We start from the raw sequence: 22,965 nt of genomic DNA, 5'->3' as shown, positions 1-22,965 counted from the left end.
ATGGAATTTAACAAAGGGCATATTTATGATTTTCGAGCAATTTCTTCTCGGCCTGTCGGTTGTCAAGTTTGTAATTTTTTTTGATAAATTAAGGCATATTTATGTTGGAGCCCACTCGACTGACAACTGCTAGTGATTATAGATAAACTATGTACGGAGCTACATGACTAAATATGCATTGGATGCCGGAACAATATTAAATAAGTAGCGATGATTTTTCATGATTAAAATCTAACAGATGTAAAATCACCCACCGTCACTTATTCATTGAAACCAGGGGCAGCTCGAGAGGTTTCGCGAAATCGCCAGCGCCACGTGGACCTTAAATCAAGATAACGGATAAAGGCACAAATCTGTGCGCTGGACAAAGCAGGAGAATAGAATACAATCGTTAAAGTGAAGCATCTATTTACGGACCAGAAGCCATTTGCCGCCTTAAATATTTCTTCTGCGTTGTCTACGCTATTATTACTTTCAACTGAAGCGCCGTGAGCATCGAACTCATCATCGCCATGGATTCTCAAGAAAGCAATTCTCAAGTTCTCTGCCATAAAGAGAACGAGAGCGATGAGAAACAAACAGAGGTATGCAATCCTCCAGAGCCGAAGGACGATCAGGAACCAGTCGCGACTGAATCTCCAAAGGCCAAAGAGGAATCTATAAGAAGCAGAGAAATAAAGCCCGTGGGAAAAATGAGGACTATAGGAGTGGCTCTCGATAACTCTAATACCAGTAAAGCTGCCCTGAAATGGGCTATCGATAATCTTGTTGACAGAGGAGACCGTTTGGCGATTATCCATGTTCACAAGGATAAATCCGTGCCTGTGCAGAAAGAGCTTTGGGAAGATACAGGATCTCGTAAGTATAAAGAATATTAATGCTTTTCTTTTGTTTCCCTAAATTGCTGCAAATAGAATCTGACGGTCCGAGAAATTGTATTATTAATTGCAGCCCTCATACCTCTGTCCGAATTCAGAGAACTTAATTTATCGAAACAGTATGGGATCACCCCGGACCCCGAGGTTCTGAACATGCTGGACACGGTCGCCAGGCAAAAAGAGGTTGGAGGATCGAAACCCTAGTGTGCTCTAGCTGTGTTGTGTTATATGGGTTTTCCATTTTAGATATTATCATGCAGAAGTTTGTGAGCTTCAAATACAGAATACTTTTATGAAAACCATATAGAATTTAGGTCATTCTGTCAAGAAACGTTATTCTGTCAAGAAACCTTCTAAAATCCTGGTTATTCTGTTAAGAAACGTTAGGTGTTTATCAGGAGAAATAAAATGCCAGATATAAACTTGAATGTGTCTTATTTTTTATATTTCATCAAACTAACATCAATTCATTTGAATTTGTAATACCTGAAGAGGGGCTAAAAGGTTAAAGGGATGCAGACCTCAATGAGATTTGAGACAGAAGCTGGACTTTTCTTCATGACCATAGCCAGACTAACAAATTATGTATGTTTTATACAGGCAACTGTTGTAACTAAGGTTTACTGGGGTGATCCAAGGGAAAAAATCTGTGATGCAATTGAAGATCTTAAGGTGGACTGCTTAGTCATGGGCAGCAGAGGCCTCGGACTCATCAAAAGGTATTCTGTCTCTGTGTGATCACCTAAGTCACTTTGGTATTGTCTTCTTCTGATGGTTTGGCTTTCATGTCTGCAGAGTTTTACTTGGGAGCGTGAGCAATTATGTTGTGTCCAATGCATCCTGCCCAGTGACAGTAGTCAAAGGGACATATAAACCATAAAGGAATGGATGGATTTAGGGTTTATTGTTATTGCTGATGCTTTTATTCAATTGGAGTAGCATGGGTGGATTCAGGGTTTATTGTTCTTGCTGATGCTTTATTCAATTGTAGTATTGTTATTGTTTATTTATTCAGTTGGAATAATGTGGAGGTTTTACTGATTGTTCACTGTGCTATAGCTCTGGTTTCACTGCTAAAGGTAGCCTGGTATGGCAGTATGTATGGTTGGCTGGGTTGTGATCATGGTGTATCATGCCTTCTAATATCTATGAGAATTTTGATGTTATTTGCTTTATGTCCAGTGAAGCAGTTGTGAATGTTTTATTTAAATTTTCATACTTTGGAATGTTTTATTTATGAATTAAAATTTTATGTGGATTATGAAAGGATTCATGACTGACTTGATAAAAGGTCAAAAGTGAAATTTGATTCAGATGGTATTTGGTCGGTCTTATGCCCAGGAGGAGATGGAGTAACTCCAATTAATATATCAAAAATAAATATATATATATAGTTTATAAAATTAAAATTTATATTTTATTGAAAAGAATTTGAGTTATGCCCAGGAGGAGATGTACTCGAATCAATATATCAAATATATATATATGTATGGTTTATAAAATTAAAATTTATATTTTATTCAACAGAACTTGAGTTATGAAGAAAAGTTTTAAATAATAAAATTTAGTGATACTATATCTTTTTAGCACTTTTATATCTTTTTAGCATTTTTAGCACTTTTAATGGTTAAGAGCATGCATTACTTCTTAAGAAGTCACAATTTTAAAACTAGAAAGGTAGAGTATACCTTTGTAAACTTAGTAGTCAAATAGTTAGTCAAATGGATGCATCTGGTTTAATTCAAATTTCCAGTGGCCAGTCAGATCGCTGTGCCTGGTTCAATTCAAATCACCATTAGCCAGTCAGATCGCTGCGCCTGGTTCAATTCAAATCGCTGCGTCTAGTTCAATTTGGAACTAGGAGGGTAGAGTATACCTTTGTAGATTTAGCAGTCAAATAGTTGTGCCTGTTCAATTCAAATCATCAGTCAGTGAAATCACTGGGTCTAGTTCAATTTGGAACTAGAAGGATAGAGTATACTCTTATAGACTTAGCAGTGAAATCATTGCCTTTGTTCAATTCAAATCACCAGTTAAATGGCCAAGCCTCATTCAATTCCAGTAGAATAATATATTAAACATGATAAAAATTAATCTCACCAAACTTAAAAAAAATAATATTTTAATTTAAAAATATTTATGATATTGTATTAATTTAAAATAAAATAAGTGTAGAGTCTATTTTTTTAAATATTTTTGTTAAAATATTATATTTGATTGGAAGTAATGGTATATATTTTAATTTAAAAATGAGTTGTGAAAGGGTTATTATTTATTATATTGTGTTTTTTTAATTAAATAAAAAAATTATTAATTAGAATGGAATTTATAATTTTTTAATGAAGTAATTTTAGAATAATATATAAGAGAATATTTGTAGTTATTTATTTTATTAAAGTGAGATAGATAATTAAATAATTCAAAAAAGATTTAATATGAAAATATAAAATAAAAGAGGTTTATTATAATATACATGAGGAAAGATGTACATCATAAGAAAATAATAAAAAGGTATAATTTTATTTTGATGAAAAGAGTTGAAGTTATTTTTTGATATATTTTTCCATTAATTTATTAATGAATCATGTAGGTTGTTTTTATGAATTGGAGGGTTCTTTTTTAATGTAAGTTGAATTTTCAATCAAAACTAGATGTCCCTTTAATTTATAAGCTTAGATCAAACATGCATTTTCTTGCATTAATCTTTTATTAATTGGCGGAAAATTTTGGTTAGTTTGTCATTCTACTTGATGGCTCATAGAAATGACATCTTCTTACATCCTTTTTTCCTTATTTTTAATTCTTTTTCGTTCATTGATGACATTATATTAGTCCATTCTAATGCTTATATGTGGGATTTAGACAAAGTGCAAGCACCATAACTCTAATGCCACAACATGATTATTGCAATAAAATGAAGCATAGTGATGCAACTTATCGCTGCAACAGGCTGCCACAACACAATGGTGCAACATGAACAATATCATTGCTACAACATGCTCCATAAACCAATGGTGAAACACTGTAACTGTGAGCTGACATCAGAATCGTGAGTTAACACTGGAACCATAAGCCATCAGAACCTTGAGTTGATGATGGTTCACAATTGTTGTTCCACTATTTTAATTTGGATCAATTTGCAACCACCAAATTATGCCATGAATTTGGAATATCATTGACTATCTTAGATATGGAAATAAGTTTAGAATTATAAGACATGATTAATTGAGTTGTTAATCAATATTTTGGAACTATGCATGCATTGTTGATTGTTTTCTAATTTGTATCGAACCACATGAGAAACTTGTGAATCTCATTTGTTGTTTATTTTACTTTTGAAGAAAACTTGTGTATAAAAAGAGTTCATCTTTCATTCCACGGAGAGGACACTTAGAGCACAAGTCCATTTTATGATGAATTAAATTATGTTTTTGTTGATTCTTTATTCTAATTTAGATTTTAGTTTTATAAATGTTAATTTATTGTTTAGTAGTGAATTAAATCATTTATGTTGTAGCGTGATTCATTTAATTAATTTTTATTGTAGATGAGAGTGTTGATATAGAATCATAATGACACATTTTTCTATAGAGGTAAAGCCCACTCTAATAGAACAAAGTGTTGTGAAATGTAGATAGCTTCTTTAATTTTTTTTATGTGGTGTAATTATTTATTTACATAGAATTTCTTTTATTTATTTCCCTAATTGGTTTCTTGTTATATGATTTGTTCCTGCAATTAGATTACTCATGCAAGATTTGTGGGAAGAATTTGTCATTGATATCAAAGGGTGAATGGGACAACATTTGTTTGATGATTCACATGCACATTTTGGATGCAAGGATACTCTAATATTGGTAGCCCTTGTCAAGCCAGTTCGTTTGCTAGGTGGCACGTCCTGTGGGTCCTCTTGGTTGGAGAGATATTGATTTTTTAAGATTGATGCCCCAAATATGGGTTTGGCACCAACCCCTTTGCCCCAAAGGGTTATGATCTCACGACTTCATTGTTACCCCTAAAGAAGGTCAAAATCATAATTTAATTAGCCCAAAATCATGTGTCCTAATTAGCTCTAAAAGGAGAGCCAATGAAATGCAAAATATTTATTGTTTTCAGTGTTCAAAATTCCCTCTCATAGGTCTTCTTGACATAATTTTCTTTGGGAAATATTTTATATGTTTGTATGGAAAAAATCATAGGTCTACTCCATCAAAAGGTGGTGTTTGTTCAACCCCAATTTAGGGCTTCCTCCAACACTATATATTACCTAATCGTGGGGCTCAAAATGATAAGAATGACAAGCATATTCTAATCAAGATACTCATTGAAGATTATATGAGGCTTGGGCTGCATTGAATATCTAAAGAAAGCCAAGTTTGGGAATTTATTGGAAGGAAGAAATTTGTGGAATATTTTTTTGGTTTTTGTAGAAATTATGATGTACATTTGTGACTTCTCAAGAAATTTTAATCAAAATCACAAGACGCAAACCTATTCTACTGCTCTACAGAATTCAATTCATAATTTAGAACATCAATCACAAACATGAAATGAGAAATAACACAAATGCACAACATATTTTTTTCTAGGGAAAGCAATATGCTAAAAACCCCAATGTTTTCTTGCATTAATCTAATGAATAGAGATGTATTACTATTTCTTTGCTCAACTGAGCACAACCTGCAAGTGAATAATCTCTCTCTCTACTCACTGAGAAGCTCTGACCCAGTCTTAGTCAAAATTTTCTTCTGCTTGAGCCCCTATTTTCTTACACAATTCCTTGAGAAATTAGACCCCTATTATTTAGGAAATTCCTCCAAAATGGATTGCACAATTCCCAAGGTTTCTCATCTGACTACATGGAACACCTATACACTCAATACTAGCCTACAACTGTTGTTACACTGCTTTGGAATCTCCACCATAGTTGGGGAACTTGAATTCACTGCATGCACTAGCTATTTTGGGTTGATTGATCAATTAACTGGATGATCATTGTGTTAGATTGAAGTTCCACTACAAAATTGACCTACCACTAGTTCCTCCAATAGTTAGAACAAGTTTAAGTGAAAACAACTTGAAATAACTTACCTTGATTGCTAAAAATTAACAATCACACATTCTTAACTAAACTCTTAACTCCTTTGACTCAATTTTACTGAGTAAATTGGGTGACACAAGCCATGTCACACAAGTTAACTGCATCCAAGTTATCTACTGATGTGGACATTTGAATTTTCTACATTTAATCAAGGCAAAATCAAATTGAGAATTTCTTGCTGCATTTTTCAACACTCCCTCTCAGCGAGAAAGGGATTATCAACCACCCTTATCCTGCACTTGTGGAACTCAAACTTCGCTCTCAATAAGGCCTTTTTCAAAATGTCAGTATCTTGTTCCTAAGTCGGAATGTACTATAGTAACATTATTTGCCTCTGCATACAGTCCCACAAATGGTGATATCGGATATCTATATGCTTGGATCAATTGTGAAAAAAAAGATTCTTAGAGAGCTTGATGCAACTCTGATTATCAAAGTAGATCACAATTGGATCCATCATCTGACCAAACAGTCCCACAAGTATATTTCTCATCCATATCGCCTCACATGCTTCTTGACTTGCAGCCATGTATTATGCTTCTGTTGAACCGAGCGCCATATATCTTTACTTCCTTCTAGACCAGGAAAAAACTGCAAACCCAATACTAAAATTTCCACTCGATGTACTCTTTCAGTCCAATGGACTCCCCACCCAATCTGCATCTATGAATCCACATATCTTCACTCCCTTTTTCTGTCTATACCATAGTCCAAACTGGGTAGTGCCTCTGATGTACATTAAAACATGCTTAGCTTCCTTCCAATATAATTTGGTTGGCCTAACCATAGCTTGGCTCAGTTGGTTGACTGCATAGCACATATCTAGTCGTGTGTTCACAAGATACATCAGTGAACCCAATAGTTGCTGATAAATGGTAGCATCCACCTCTTCACATGAAATTGCATCCTCCTTCCTCTAGTTGGTCGCTAGAGGTGTCTCCATGGGTTTACAATTCTCCATGTGGAATCTCTCCAATATTTCATTTGCTCACTTAATTTCAGAAATAAATAGTTCCCCATCACCTTGCGATACTTCCAACCCAAGGAAGTAGTGCATGAGACCCATCTCCTTCATTTCAAATTCTCTTGCAAGGTCCTCCTTGCAAGATCTAATCAACTTCTAATTACTAGTTAAAATCAAATCATCAACATATAAGAAAATAATAAGCAATCTACCTTCTACCAAGATATCATAGAGGTTGGCATCCGCTTCACTTTTGGTGCACCCCAAACCAGTGAGATAGTTGTCGATCCTGGTGTACCAAGCATGGGGTGCTTGTTTGAGATCGTACAATGATCTCTTGAGTCTACACACATGAGATTCCAGATCAAAAATCTCAAAACCTTCTAGTTGCTCGATGTACACCTCCTCCTCAATAACTCCACCGAGAAATGTTTTTTTTACATCCATCTAGTTGATCTTCCACCCCATCTGTGCAGCCAGAGCAAGAATTGATCCAATGGATGAGTACCTTGCTACAGGAACAAAGGTATCCTCATAATAAACTCCCTCAACTTGACAGTATCCCTTGGCCACAAACCTGGCCTATATACTTCTTTATTCTTCTGTCTACAACATGTCTTACCTTGAAGATCCATCTCGAACCCAAAACTTATTTATCTGTCTGTCTTAGGACCACTTCCCAAACATTGTTCTTTACAATGGATTCATATTCTTCCACCATTGCATCAACCCATACATCTTACTCTCCTACTTCCTCAAAATAGGATGGCTCAGTCTCTACAAGCTCAGTCATTAGAGCCATGTAGCTAGTGTACTGATTAGGTGACCTTCTCTACCTGTGCAAATTTGAAGGAGCTCCCACATTCTCCCTCACATCTTGCACAAGTCTATCAACTTCCCTGGTCCTTTTCCTGCCTTCTCTAGATGGTTTTGCTTGAGTGGATGTCTCCACTCTCTGCTCCTCAATTTGTGGCTACTCCACAACTTCCTAAGGCTCCTCCTTTGGAGCTAAAAGCTCCTCTTCTGGTGGGATATGAAGCTCCCTCTCAAGAGAACACCACTTTGTTTTCTCCTCATCAAATTTTACATCCCTTCGCACAATTTTCATTCTGAGGGATGGTAAGTACACATGGCAGTTGTGAGGAGTTTCTATGTAACCCACAAATACACCCAATTCTGTTGTCAGCTCAAATGTCTTCCTTGATTATTTGGAGACATGGCAGTAGGCAGAGGCTTCAAAAACCCTGAAGTGCAACATATCAGGATTTCTCCTCGAGAAAGCCTCCTATGGTGTAATCATGCCCATAATCTGATGAGGACTCTAGTTCTGTAAATAGACTGTTATGTTTCATGCCTCTTCCCACAAATGTAGTGGTACGCCTTGGTCATGCAACATGGCCCTCGCAGTGCCCATGATGCTACATTTATTTCTCTCAACCACCCCATTCTGCTGTGGGTTGTGGGGTGTTTTCAACTCTCATTGAATGCCTTCTTTTGCATATAAATTTTTGAATTCATTCAACATGTACTCACCTCCATTATCGTCCTTGAGAGCCTTCACCTTCTTGCTGGTTTCTTTATCAACCAGTGCCTTGAATTCTACGAAATTGGAGAATGTATCATCTTTCTTCTGCATGTAGAAGATCCAGCACTTTCGTGAGAAGTCATCAATAAAAATGACAAAATATTTGTGTCTGGCAGTGGAGGTTGTCAAGAAAGGTCCACAGACATCAAAGTGGATCCTTTCCAAGGCTACATGTGCTTTGTTGTCCCAATCACAGAATGTGGATTTTGTTTACTTCCCCAAGGTACATAATTTGCATACATCCTGCTGCTCAAGTGATCCTTTAGGAAGGCCAGTGGTTATTTGTTGCATAATCGTCAAGGTGCCATGATGCAAATGGATAAGTCTTCTATGCCAAAGTTCACCGACATTGCAATTCTGCACTTTTTCCACCTTAGTGCTTAATGCAACACAGTCTTCCACCTCTAACTAATACAAGTGTTGGTAATATTTTCATTGATGGCAAAGGAGCAACATGAAAAGGAGAAGCATAGGAACAACAAGAACAAGAGTAGAATAGAAACAACAAGCAAAGGAGCAGAACAAGAACAACAAGCAAAGGAGAAACAGAACAAGGGACAAAGGAGAAACAAATACCTTGATGGCATGGTGATGGCTTGATGCTTGGATAATGTTGTAGGGATTGTTTAATGAAGAATTTGTGATGTAAAATTGTTAATTAAACTTAATTGTTGTGATGCAAAGGAAAAGATTGTTGTGATGCATTAATGAGAAAGAGATTGGTATTTGATGTTGGCATTAGGTTGATTCATTTAATGATTACATGCAGCTGAAATGAATATTGGATGAATTGCTTATTTTTTTCTAATATTCAAGATATGAAGAGTTTGGAAATGAATGAGTGGAAGGCAAAGAGTCAAGCCTATTCACTTCATATTCCTATGTGGGATACGAACAACGAGAAAACTCTCTTTAAAATATGTGATTTTGGAAGGCATAAGTGATGTTAGAGAATGGATGAATGTGGGGGACTTGATTGAATTATTATGCATTAACTGCCTGGAACTTATGAAGCTGATGTGAAGCAGATTTGAAGGGAAGAAGATGTAGAAATGAAGATGGAGATATGTAAAGTTTATGACCAGGTAAACCAATACATTGTTATTTTGTGTTTGCATAAGGGGATGATAGTCTCCTTTCAAGTTGAAGCTTGACAAATATCCAGTTGGAGCTGGTTGAGGTAGGAGCCTCTTGTGGGTTGTAGCCTACAAAAAACATATGGGAGTTGGAGCTTCCTTGCATGTTGCAGCTTGCAGAAAATGGAGGTATTAGCCTCCTGTAGGTTGGGGCCTACAGAAAATCATATGTGATAAGGAGTAGGAGCTTTCCTTTGCATCACAACAATAATAAAAACCATGGTTTTCTCCCTTTATGGGTTTCCACATATATCTAGTGTCGATTTGTTTTGTTATTATGTGTTCATGTATATGGTTTGGTTTGCTTATTACTTGCTGATCACATATTCATATGTTGGTTATTATTTGTTAAGTTTCTCATGTTATGTATCAATGAATGATATTAATGAAAAGAAATTTAATGTCCATGTATATACTAAACTGATTCACCCCCCCCAGTTTAGTCAAGTTTTCAACAACAAGTTCTTCACACGAACCCTGATCTGCTTGACCTGTCTTGTGGCTATGTGTCTTAGGAATTCTTTTTTTTTGTTGAAGATCACATCATAACCACAGTCTTCCAAAACTACAATAGAGATGAGATTTTTCTTTAGGCCTGGAACAAACATGACATCCTTGAGCCTGAGAGGGGATCTTGACTCCCTCTAAAAGGTGACTATACGAACACTGGTGATGTTGTACCTTCCTTCGTCCTCGAGCTCTATGTGCATCTGCAAATATTTCTCCTCCAGGTCACTAAAAAAACCTCTACACCTTATCATGTGGAATGATGCACCTGACTCCAAGTATGACATGCTCCCCATCAGTGCGTTGGCCATACATGTGATAAGGGTAAATTTAAGCTCGAACTGTGAAGCCAAGGCTTCACCTGCTGCTCCTCCTGAGGTCTTCTTGCTTTCCTTTTTGTGTGGATACTTCGTGGCATTATTCCAAAATTCATTACAATGGAATCATTTAATTTTGGACAAATCTTTCTTCTTGCCCCCTTGACTGAATTCTAGTTTGGATTGAGATTTCTTCCATTTTCCCTTATTTCCCTTTCCAACCATTGCATTTTTTCTTCATCCTCACCCTTGGATGAAGTCCCATCTTCGATATTCCACCTTATTTCCTCTTGTAACAAATAATACCACAAGTGTTCCTAATTTGGTAGTTTCTCCCTCTTGTTCACCGAATCTTGGTATCTAAGCTAGCTCTTGGGAAGGCCTAGAAGGGTTAGGCTTACCAAGACATCTTCTGCAAAATTAACACCAACCCCGCTGAGTTCATCAAGAACTTGTGTAAACTTGTACAGATACTTCGAAATAATGTCATTCTTCTGCATCTTGATATTTCGAAGTTTATCCTTGAGTGCCAGCTTCCTGTGGTCACTATTATTCTCAAACAATTCTGTCAGTGCTTTCCACATTGCGAACAAAGTTTATTTCCCATGGATATTTGAGACAATGTGATCCTGTACTCCCTCCAATATTATTCTCCTCGCCTTGGCTACGTCTTTCTTCCATTAAGTAAGGTTTTGGGCATAGATGCTTGTGGTTTTGCAACATATTTCTTGATGTATTATAGTAATCCATTGTGATCCAATACCGCCTCCATGTGATCCTTCCATGCGATGAAATTAGAGTTGCCTTCCAAGGCATACTCTAGGCTCAACCCATTGAAGGTCATATTCTCAACTCTGAAGAGATCTTTCTACACTAAATTAAAAAATTCAAGCCTCTTGAGAAACAACTTTAAAATTCCTGCTCTAATGTCAATCTTGCTCTGATACCATGTAGAAATTATGATGTACATTTGCAACTACTCATGAAATTTTAATCGAAATTACAAGACACAAACCTACTCTACTGCTCGACAGAATTCAATTCACAATTTAGAACATCAATCACAAACATGAAATGAGAAATAACACACATGCACACAATATTTTTTTCCCAGGGAAAGAAATATGCTAAAAACCCCAAATCTTTCTTGCATTAATATAATGAATAGAGATGTATTACACTTTCTTTTCTCAATTGAGAAAAGCCTACAAGTGAATGACCTATCTCTCTACTCATTGAGAAGCTTTGACCCAGACTTAGTCAATTTTTGCTTCTAATTGAGCCCCTATTTCCTTGCACAATTCCTTGAGAAATTAGGCCCCTATTATTTAGGAAATTCCTCCAAATTGGAATGCACAATTCCCAAGGTTGATCATCTGACTACATGCAACCCCTGTACACTCAAGACTAGTGTACAATTGATGTTACACTACCTTGGAATCTCCACCACAGTTGGGAAACTCGAATTCACTACATGCACTAGCTATTTTTGGGTTTATTGATCAATTAACTAGATGATCATTAAGTTAGACTAAAGTCCCACTACACAACTGACCTTCCAGTAGTTCCTATGATAGTTAGAACTAGTTTAGCTTAAAACAACTTGAAATCACTGACCTTTATTACTACAAATTAGCAATCAAACATGCTTAATTGAACTCTAACTTCTCGAACTCAAATTTACTGAGTAAATTGGGTGACACAAACCATGTCACACAATTTCACTGCATCCAAGTTGTCAGTTGATGAGGAAATTTGAATTTTCTCAATTTAATCAAGGAAAAATCAAATTGAGAATTTCTTGCTACATTTTTCAATAGTTTTGTAGTTGAGACATAGGCCAATCTCAACCCCTTTATGAGAACCTACACCCCCCCATTTCGGCCTCCCTCCAAGGCTCTGATTACACAAGTCCAAATTCATTTGAGACAAATATTTCTTGTCATAGGTTTAAATCTTTCTAAGGAAAAAGTTCCATGTTGCAAGTATGAATCTTCTGAGGCAGAGGTTTCTTGTTGCAAGTCCAAATTCCTATGTTATAGAATCAAATTAGCCTTTCCTAAGGCCTTATTCAGACCCCTGAAGCAGATCCCTGAGGCCTTTTCTACAGTTTTATTAGAGGCCAAATCCCCCCCCTTCCTTAGGATATATCTTTGTTCTAGGTTTGGGTTATGAGATATCTCTCCAAACTCCTTTTCATCCTATCCTTCTGCGAGTATCTCAGGGTGTTTTAAAGAAAATCCAAGACTTGTTTAAGGACACGACTGAGGCATTCATTCATAAGTTTTGAAGACTAATTTGAGCACATGTTAAAGGTAGATCCAAAGGCATATTTCTGATGGTCTAACCCGAGCTTAAGCATGAGTCTAATACAATTTCATGGAAATTGATACAATAAGTCTTAAGCAATCCTTTGAGAATACTTGCATATTCTTCTTGTAGCAAACCTTGATATATGTTTGTAGAAGTTTTGAAGTAGTTGTTTGGAGAAGCCTTGAAGTATCTCCCCCCACTTTGATGAAGTTGTGGAGTAGGCTTGACAAAGTTTTGGAGTACCTTCAAGAACTTGCAAAGAAAATCAAAGGTAGGGTAAGGACATTTCTATTCATGATCTGAGGTATGCATTTTGTTGTTGAACTAACTACAAATTGCATATTGGATATGACAAAGGGACAAAACTAAATTTGTTTGAATGTTGTAATTGGGATATTGTCTGTGGTATGAGATCCCAAAAGGATTTTATTTTATCTTTTATTTTATAAGGTGGCGGGGTGGTGCCAAGGAAGGAAGTTGTATTTTCCTTCAATAGGTTTCTCCTCCTTTTAGTAGGAGCCGATAAATCTTCGGGTTGTATGCCCTCTAGTTGTAGTTGGTAAATACGGAAGTTGTAACTTCCCTTGTATCTCTCTCTCTCTCTCTCTCTCTCTCTCTCTCTCTCTCTCTCTCTCTATATATATATATATATATATATATATATATATATATGGTACCTTTGATGCAATGTTATTGGTTAATTGTTTTGATACTAAATTGTAAAGAAAAGTGAAATACAGAATCACCCCTCCCCCACCTCCCTAAGTATTTTCCAAAATTGGTATCAGAGCAAGTTAACTTCTAACATTCTGATCACTAGAGGGAAGATTGTGAAAAAATATGGATCATAAGGAAGGCATCTCTTCAAGGAAAATTTTAGTGTTTTATGGAAATGGTTATCCACTATGGAGCAGTTGCATGGAGACCTACTTAAAGGCATTAGGAGTGGATGTTTGGCTCTCCATCGTAAATGGATATAAAGTTCCTAAAAATCCTCCAAATGTTCCAGGCGAGAATAAGTTTAGATGCAATTCAAAATCTCTTCATGTCATCATAGGTGGATTTTCAAGAACCATTAAATCCAAGGTGATGTCCTGAACCACAAGCAAATAAGTTTGGGATAAACTTAAAACTCTATATGAATATGTGATAAGGTCAAGAGTGTCAAACTTAAAAAATATAGAGCTCATTTTGAAAACCTGAAAATGGATGAAAATGAAGATATTGTGACTTATTTGCTAAGGGTAGATGAATCTGTCAACTCCATAAGAGGATTAGGAGAAGAATTTAAAGATCCCTTGATCGTACAAAAGGTCCTAATATCACTTCCCTTGAAATGCAAAGCCAAGGTATTTTCCATTGAAGAAACCAAGGACTTGACCAAGATGGCAATGGAAGAATTACATAGCACTCTTGCATTATACAAAATGAGAATAGATACAAAAGGAAAAATGTCAAACAAAGAAGCAACCTTTAAAGCCATGAAGAAGACAAGAAACAAATAAGTCAAGCTAGAAGACACATAAGACGATGAATTAGATATAGAAGAAGCAAATTTCATCAAGAAGCTCAAAAGAGGAACCAGAAAAAATAAAGGTAAGTTTAAATTTTTTATTGTGGCAGAATAGGTCATGATGCTAAGGGATGTCCTTTTAAGGAAAATAAAATATTCCATAAGAAAAATCATTATTCTAAAGAAGATAGTAGTTCTTCAGATGAAAGTGACACTGAAGAAGGGGATGCAAGAGAAGTTCTCTTCATAAACTAAGAAAATTAAGATAATGATCATCATGATGAAGAGGAAAAGGATTCATATGATGAAGAGACAAATATGATATTAGATTATTTCTGGTGATCTGAAAAGATTCAGAGACCAAATAGGAGGATGAATATCTTCAAGAAAAATTGAAGAATAGTGAAAATGAAAATCTCAAGATCAAAAATAAAAACATAGAACTAAGAAACCTAGTTGAAAAGCATGATGAAGAGAACATCACTTCAAAGGTCCATCTTGAATAAGCAAATAGAATTGAGGAAGTGATGAAGACCAAGATGAATAACAAAGAAGAAGAGTGTAAGAAACTTGAAGAGGAAGTTGTAACTCACTAGCTGAAGTTGATAAGCTTAACAAGAACTTGAACAACTCGCTAGTTATGGATAACATTCTTAGCTATCAATAATATCTTGGTGATAAAACAAGACTTATTTATGAAGGCACATCTAAAAGCAAGGAGAACACAAGCTCCAAGCCTTTAAAGGAGAATCTAGAAATATTGTTGCTTCAATAAGTTCTGTTGATGTTCCCAAGAACATCCATCACACATATGATTAGAAATATATTGAACCTCCTCCAAGGGAAAAAAGCTTTAGAAAATCATCCTAATATCCAACGCATGAAAATATCTTTCATGGTCATTGTTACTATTGCAAAAATTCTAGGCATAAAGAAATTCATTTTAAAATCAATATATAATATACATTTATGCAAGGACCAAGAATGATTATGGGTTTAGACCTATAAATCTCCATGGAAACTACAATCCATTTGAACCACTAATGAATCAAAACATTGTATGCTACAAGTGCAATAATCTTGGTCATAAGGCACATGATTACATGCTTGTGAAAGATAATGTTCCAATCATGCAGAAAAAGAAGCCAACTATGACATGGGAGAAGAAAATGAAGGAAAATTTCTATCTAGCATTGATCATTGAAGATAAATAAGATGAATGGTACATAGACAGTGGCTGCTCAACACATATTATTGGAGGTCAAAACAAATTTATCAGCCTAAAAGAAAAAAGAAGCAGTGTTGCGTTTGGAGATAACGTTTATGTCAAGATACTTGGAAAAGGTGTAGCAAGCATTGGATACAAACATATGAAGGCACACAATGTTTTTCTAGTTAAGGATTTGAAGCACAATCTTCTAAGTGTTGTCAAGATGTGTGATCAAGGGTATAATCCATAGTTTGACTCTCAAAAATGTGAAATCGGAGAAGAAGACTCAGGAATATTGGTTGCAACATCCATAAGAATACCAAACAAAATATATGTTTTAGACCAAGCAAAGAAAAAGAAAATTGCAGCTAAGAAAAAGAGTTGTAAGGATGAAAAAGAAGTGAATGATAAGAAGAATTAAGTCCTTTTGAGTGCCATATGTTCAGGGGGAGAAACCCTAAAGACTTAAGTCACCCTTTCCCATTGATGTCAAAGGGGGAGAGAAAATGAAGGGCAACACGAAGATGAATGAAGTGAAGCATGGAGACAATGGGAGCATGATGACAGGGGGAGAATGAGTGTTGACATCAATGACAAAGGGGGAGATTGTAGGAATAATTTGATATTGATGTCAAAGGGTGAATGGGATAACATTTGTTTGATGATTTTCATGAACATTTTGGATGCAAAGGTACTCTAGATTAGTAGCCCTTGTCAAGCCATTTTGTTTCATAGGTGGCACATCCTATGGGTCCTCTTGGTTGGAGAGATATTGATTTTTGAATGTTGATGCCCCAAATATGGGTTTAGCACCAACACCTTTGCCCCAAATGGTTATAGACCTTAAAACTTCATTGTTGCACCTAAATAAGGTCAAAATCATAATTTAATTAGCCTAAAATCATGTGTCCTAATTAGCCTTCAAAGCATATGAAATACAAATAAATGATTTTTTTTTAAGTGTTAAAATTCCCTCTCACGGGTTAGGTTGACAAAATTTCCTTTTGGAAATATTTTGTATGTTTGTGTGAAAAAAATCATAGGTCGAGTCCATCAAAATGTGGTTTTTGTTCAGCTCCAATTTAGGGCTTCCTCCAACACTGTATATTACCCAATTGTGGAACTCAAAATGGAAAGAATGACAAGCAACTTATGATTAGGAAACTCGTTGAATATTATACAAGGATTTGGCTGCTTTGAATATATAAAGGAAGCCAAATTTGAGAATTTCTTCTGAGGGAAAAAATTGTGGAGTATTATTTTGGTTTTGTAGTAGAGACATAGGCCAATATAAACCCCTTTCTGAGAACATTATCCCCCCTCCCCCCCCCTTCAACCTCCCTTTGAGGCTTTGATTGCACAAGTCCAAATTCATCTAGGGAAGAGGTTTCTTTTCACATGTCTAGATATTTCTGAGGTAGAAGTTCCTTGTTGCAGGTTTGAACCTTTTGGGGCCAAGGTTTATTGTTGCAAGTTTGAATCCCTATGTGATAGGCTCAAATTAGCCCTTCCTAAGGCCTTCTTTGGACCCCTGAAGCAGACTCCTAAGGCCTCTTTTACGCCTATATTAGAGGCCAAATTTTGCACGTGCCCCCCCTTAGCATATATCTCTATTCTAGGTTTGGGTTTTGAGATAACTCTTAAGTCTCCTTTTTAGTCTGTCCTTCTATGAGAATCTCAGGGTGTTTTAAAACAGATCCAAGATTTGTTTAAGGTCATGAATGAGGCATTCATTCATAAGTTTTGAAAATTGATTTAAGGACAGATTAAAGGTAGATCCAAAGGCATATTTTTTATGATCTAACTTGAGCTTAGGGATGAGTCTAATACAATTTCAAGGACATTGATGCAAGAAGTCTAAAGAGGTCCTTTGAGTAGACTTGCATATTCTAGAAGACCTTGATATTTGTTTGTAGACATTTTGAAGCAATTGTTTGGAGAAGCCTTGAAGCAACCCCCCTAATGAAGTTGTGGAGTAGGCTTGACATAATTTTGGAGTTGGAGAAAATCTTAAGAAGCTGTAAAGAAAATCAAAGGCATAGTAAGGGAACTTGTATTAATGATATGAGGTATGCATTTTATTGTTGAATTGTCTACAAATTTCATATTAGATATGACAAAGGCACATAATTGAAGTTGTTTGAATGTTGTTGTAATTGGGTCATTGTCCCTAACATGGGAGCCAAAATAGATTTATTTTATCTTTTATTCTATAGGGTGAGAGGGTGGCACTAGGGAAGGAAGATGTAGCTTCCCTTGTGATCTATATATATATATATATATATATATATATATATATATATATATATATATATACATATATACATATATACATATATACATATATACATATATACATATATATATATATATATATATATATATATATATATATATATATACCATGTTCCTTTGATGTGCAGTTATTGGTTAATTCTTTTGATACTAAATTGTAAAGATAAGTGAATACTGATTCACTCCCCCCCTCTGAGTATTTCCAATAATATTGTGTTTATTTTGTTAATATAGGTTGTCATTGATGTCAATATGGCAATATTCTGGATAGTAAACAATGATGTGAAGCCAAGTAGAGTAGATCCATGAAGGAACAGGAGTATGTCAATATGGAAATATTCTAGGATACTAAATGATGATATGAAGCCAAGGAGAAGCAGAGTAGATCCATGAAGAAACAGGAGTAAGAAGCCAAGGAGCAAGGCCATCAGGAAAGCCAAGCCATGAGTAAGAGTATGTTAACGAAGGAGTTAACAAAGGAGGCATATCAAAGCTATCGCTTATGCTTAGGAGTATTGCAAAGTATCAAAGGAGTTAACACATCAAAGGAGTATTGCTGAATATTAGAGCAAGAGAGGCATATCGGAAAAGATATCAGAAGCCATCAAGGTATGAAGGTATCAGAGAAGTTCATTGAAAAAAATTGCAAAGCCAAAGGAAGACCTATTGGAGCAAGAGGAACCATATTAGGAGTATCACATGTATTATATGCCCAAGAAGTCCCGCAAAGAGGAAGAAGTCATCAAAAGAGAAGGAACAAAGAGGAACACGCATCAAGAGAAGAAGCCAGCGGAAGAGTAGTTAACAGAGGAACCATATCATGAGATATCGGAGGAATATCAAAGAAGAGATATTGGAGCAGTGTATCAGAAGCCACAGGAGCGACAAGCCAAGAGCAGATAAGAGCAGAGCAATATATATATATATATATATCGTAGAAATCACATTGGTGGGTTTTATTAAGTACCACATTTGGGTAGATAACAAGCTCAGGTGTTAGTCGCGAAGGAAGGTGGTTTTATAAACAAAAGTGGGTTATCTGGCGAGAAAGAAGTGGTAAGCTGTATTGAAGGGTAGTCACCAGATTCCATTAACCATTCGACACGTAGCAGCCGAGGAGAGAGAAAAACTGCTTTATTGGGTGGGTATTCTCTGTCCTGTGTCTCACTCGAAATCGTTGTGAACCATCAGATCCATTGAGTGTAGATCGACGGTGGAGGATTGTCGCGCAAGGTTGATTGATCAGGCTAAGAGACAACCGTCGGATAGAGCGCCAAATCAACGTTCCTGATTTAATTGGAGATCGGAGAAAGTAAGGAGCCGCGCTACGGAGGTGTCTTTGATGTGTGGACCCGATGATTTATGAATGCAGTTCATTATTGCTTGAAGTCTGGCTTATGTGTTCGGAGCAGGGTTTTTCCCATCAACCGTTAGATCTGATGGAGGGAAATCTACGGTGGAGAATGAGCCTGATAAATTTTAGCATTGATAAACACGCCAAGGCTATGGAAAAGCAGAAAATGTAAGTTTCCATGTGTTTGTGTATATTCCCATTATACGAGGGTTATAATAGAATTAAAGGGGATAAAGGTTTATGGATTAAGTTTATGCATAAAAAATGTTCAGAGAGGGTTTTGTGGTTAAGTTCAATATATCAAAGCAAAGTGTGAAGTTTGATTATATGCGGCTTAAGCATATCGGAAGTTATGTATCATAGCATTTAAAGCCTTGTCACGTTAAAAGTGCGATAGTGATATGTATGCGGACCCGACTACACCATTGCAATATGATTTAATATATTATCGCATCCGCCTATCGGAACTCTCATAGCGCAAGTTATAAAGGGCTGTCACCCCCGAAACCTCCGATTGCGATAATATATGCGGACCCGCGGCTCCATTATAAACTGCCTTAATGTAATATCGCATCCACTGTGTCGCTAGTCTCTAAGGGATGTTAAATCCACTGATTGCGATGGAACTATGGACCTGACAGAGTTATTAACAATATTTTATAATCATATCACATCCAGTAGGGGCAATCGGTAATCGGTCATCGGTGATGTTATAGACATGACTTATAAAAGACCTACTGAAAGTTGCGATTACGATTGCAATTGTGACGTGGCATGTGGGACCTCCCTGTTGGTATAGTCTCTCCAATGAAATCCTCCATAAATAATGAAGTCTAATGTATGAATATTATTAAAGGAAAAAGGACCTCTCTGATATTTTTTAATAAGCAACAATTCTTTGTATTTCGGCCTCTCTTCCTCCTGAACGTGTCCTATGAGTATTGGAACACTCGAATAGATAGAGGAAGCCATGGATCGGGAAGCCGAAGTGTCAAGCGAGCATAGATGGTCGAGCGAGCGCAGAGGAAGCTAAAGCAACCAGAGGAGGGAAGCCAGAAGGTCGAGCAAGCGTTGAGGAAGCCGAAGCTCAAGCGAGCGAAAGGGAAGCCAAAGGTCAGGCGTATCAAGATAAGAAAACAGAGAATTGTCTTTATGTAGTGGTTGTTGGCGAACTAGAAGAAATATGGAAGCCGATGGTCCAACAGGATAGAAAGAGGCCAAAGGTCCAGCAGGACAGAAGGAAGATGAAGGTCCAGCCGGACAGGAGGCAGTCGAAGGACAAGCAACTCTGTTGATCGTGTTACCCTGTGAAAGACTCAGACCTGTGATGAATTAATCAGGTACATAATGCATACTGAAGAACAATTTTGTGATATAATAAATAAAGTTTCATTTGATATCGCTTGAAGGGAACAGTAGCCAGCACCAGTATTGAAGCATATGTGAATGTATTTATGGGAAGTAAGAGATTGCAATAGCAAGAATAGTGCGCAGTAGTCACGTTGGAAGCATTCACCATGACAGTGAGAACAGAGGCTTGAAACAGAGAGTTGGTTCTTGTGCAGAGCTTAGTGCAGCTAATAGTAGACTCACTAAAGCTGTGTGGAGACATTATCAGAGATCATGATGGCTATTTGATATCATCATGAGATAACTTTTGCAGACTCTGTGTGGACAATATGAAGAGTTGTAAAGACTTCTTCATATGAAGACTGGTTGCCATTGATGCTGTAGCATGGAGACTACAGTGAAGATGTAAACAAATAGAATTCAGTAAAGAAGAGTTCTGGGAGCAGAAAATCACTATCAAACATGCCTTGACAAGATTGGGTCAGAGCCCTTGGGGTTGGTGCCTCAGAAGTGGAAGGATTAGTATCCTTGGAGTTGGTACTCCTATATCCAAGGTTGGTGCCTTGACAATAGAGGGTTGGTTCCCTTGAGGTTGGTGCCTCAGAACTGGAAGGATTGGTGTCCTAGGAGTTGGTGCTCTGGAGGTTGGAACCTCACAAAAGTCCAAGTTGGTGCTTGGCAACAGATTGGAAGCATATATATATTATATCTATTTTATTGCAAATATTATATTAATAAAAACATTTATTCTTGTTGTTCATCTTGTGTTATGAATATAAATGTTTTAACTGGTAAAATAACAATTGAAAGAAATACTGATTCACCCCCCCCCCCCCCCCCCTCAGTATTTCCAACAATTGGTATCAGAGTCGGTACCTTCATTCAAAGCCTAACAACTTGAAGGTTGATGTTTAGAACACAAATGGCGAAGTCAAGGAAGAAAGTCTCCAATCCTCCTAAGGATGTGTCTCCCTCTACCACTAAAATAGAAGACAATCAATTTAAGGAGGCTCCATGGTTCAATGGAAACTTTAATATATGGGAAGAAAGAATGAGGAATTTCTTAAAGACTCAAGGCATTGAGATCTGGAAATCAGTAATTGTTGATAGCATGATGGATGCAGAATCCAAGGAGTACAATGAAAAAGCAATGAAGGCAATCTTGAATGGGCTACCTGATTCTATAAATAAAAATTTAGGAAAATGTTCATTAACAAAGGGTATATGGGACAAGCTTCATGACCTTCACTCAAGAGGAGCATTGACCATGACTATCAGTCAAGAAGATGATGGAATCGAGAATAAAATCTAGAACCCATCATAGAAGCTAAAAATGAGAATGATGACATCAAGGCTAAAGAATCTCTAGAATATGAAGAGAATGAAAAAGATTTTGTAGAAGATCTCCTTGCTCAACTTACAACTACCATGGAAGAGATTATCAATTTGAAAAAGGAAAACAAGGAACTTAAGAAGAAAGTACTAGCTGGTGACCATGACCAAACAAGGAAGAAAGTTGACCTTGTCCAGCTTCAAGTACAAGGAAGGGATGAAGAGCTTGCAAAGCTTAAGAAGGAATTTCAGCAAAGCAAAAGAAAGCAGCATGAAGAAGTCATATCCATGACAAATGAATTGGATAAAGCAAAGAAACGGGAAGATACCTTGTCAAGTCAACTACAAGAAGCAAGAAAGCTAGCACAAGGAGCTGAGAAGACAATGGAAGCATTAGCAATCATAGAATAATAGGTTGATGAAACAGAAAAGGAGAGAAACACCATGATTTGTCAACTAAAAGCAAAGGATGAAGAAATTTTCAAATTAAAATCTAACATCAAACTTCTCAAGGTAAAAACATGTAAAGCTACAAGGATCAAGGAAGAAATGGAGAGCAGTCTAGCAAAGGAAAATGAAGTCAGATATCATCTCCCTTAAATTAGAAGCAAATGAAGCTGCTCATATCAAGGAAGAAACTGAGAAACAACTTGCTAAGAAGAATAATGAGTGTGAAAGATTAGAAGAAGAGATTGTCTTCCTCAAGAAAAAGGTTGAAGGGATGAACAAAACCTTGAAGAGCTCTCAAGCCTTGGATGACATGCTCAGCCATCAAAGATTTCCATTTGATAAATCAGGTCTCATGTATGCAGGTGAATCCTCAAACAAGAATGGTAATGTTTCAAGCAAAATGGATGTGAGGAAGCTAGAAAGAAATGTTGATGCTCCCAGTTCCAGCAAAGGCAAGGAGAAAAATCAAGGCAAAAATGGAAGAAATCCTGCTCCAAGAAGAAATGTAGATAATGTCAAGGATGCTAGAAGCAATGGTTATCATCAAAGGATCTCAAGACAGAAAGACTTCAGAAGTACATCAAGGAAATCTCCATCTCCCAGGTACCAAAGTTTATTTCTTGGTTATTGTTATTCTTGTACAAACTTTGGTCACATGGC

The 22,965-nt window shown here is 36.5% G+C and overlaps 1 protein-coding gene across 1 annotated transcript; it reads left to right on the top strand.

Moving 5' to 3' along the window:
- Positions 1 to 368: 368 nt before the first annotated feature.
- On the top strand, positions 369 to 1,808 carry LOC149234213 (uncharacterized). Its single transcript, XM_089371791.1, has 4 exons — positions 369 to 858; positions 952 to 1,061; positions 1,479 to 1,597; positions 1,674 to 1,808. Exons 1-4 carry the CDS (start codon positions 513 to 515, stop codon positions 1,756 to 1,758), a joined length of 660 nt encoding a protein of 219 aa, XP_089227917.1. The 5' UTR covers positions 369 to 512; the 3' UTR covers positions 1,759 to 1,808.
- The last annotated feature ends 21,157 nt before the right edge of the window (positions 1,809 to 22,965 follow it).

Source organism: Pinus tabuliformis, chromosome 8 (assembly GCF_031772625.1).
Source record: "Pinus tabuliformis cultivar Carrire ecotype Pingquan chromosome 8, CPIR1, whole genome shotgun sequence".
In the NCBI taxonomy this organism is placed as follows: Eukaryota; Viridiplantae; Streptophyta; class Pinopsida; order Pinales; family Pinaceae; genus Pinus; species Pinus tabuliformis.
Note: the sequence above shows the minus strand (reverse complement) of the source record. Positions and strands in the feature narration are given on the sequence as shown.

What these genes read in the sequence shown, in the direction of transcription:
- LOC149234213 (XM_089371791.1), top strand. Translation starts at nt 513, where the DNA reads ATGGATTCTCAAGAAAGCAATTCTCAAGTTCTCTGCCATAAAGAGAAC. An exon ending in TTGGGAAGATACAGGATCTC is followed by an intron (nt 859 to 951) that starts GTAAGTATAAAG and finishes TATTAATTGCAG; the next exon opens with CCCTCATACCTCTGTCCGAA. An exon ending in CGGTCGCCAGGCAAAAAGAG is followed by an intron (nt 1,062 to 1,478) that starts GTTGGAGGATCG and finishes TGTTTTATACAG; the next exon opens with GCAACTGTTGTAACTAAGGT.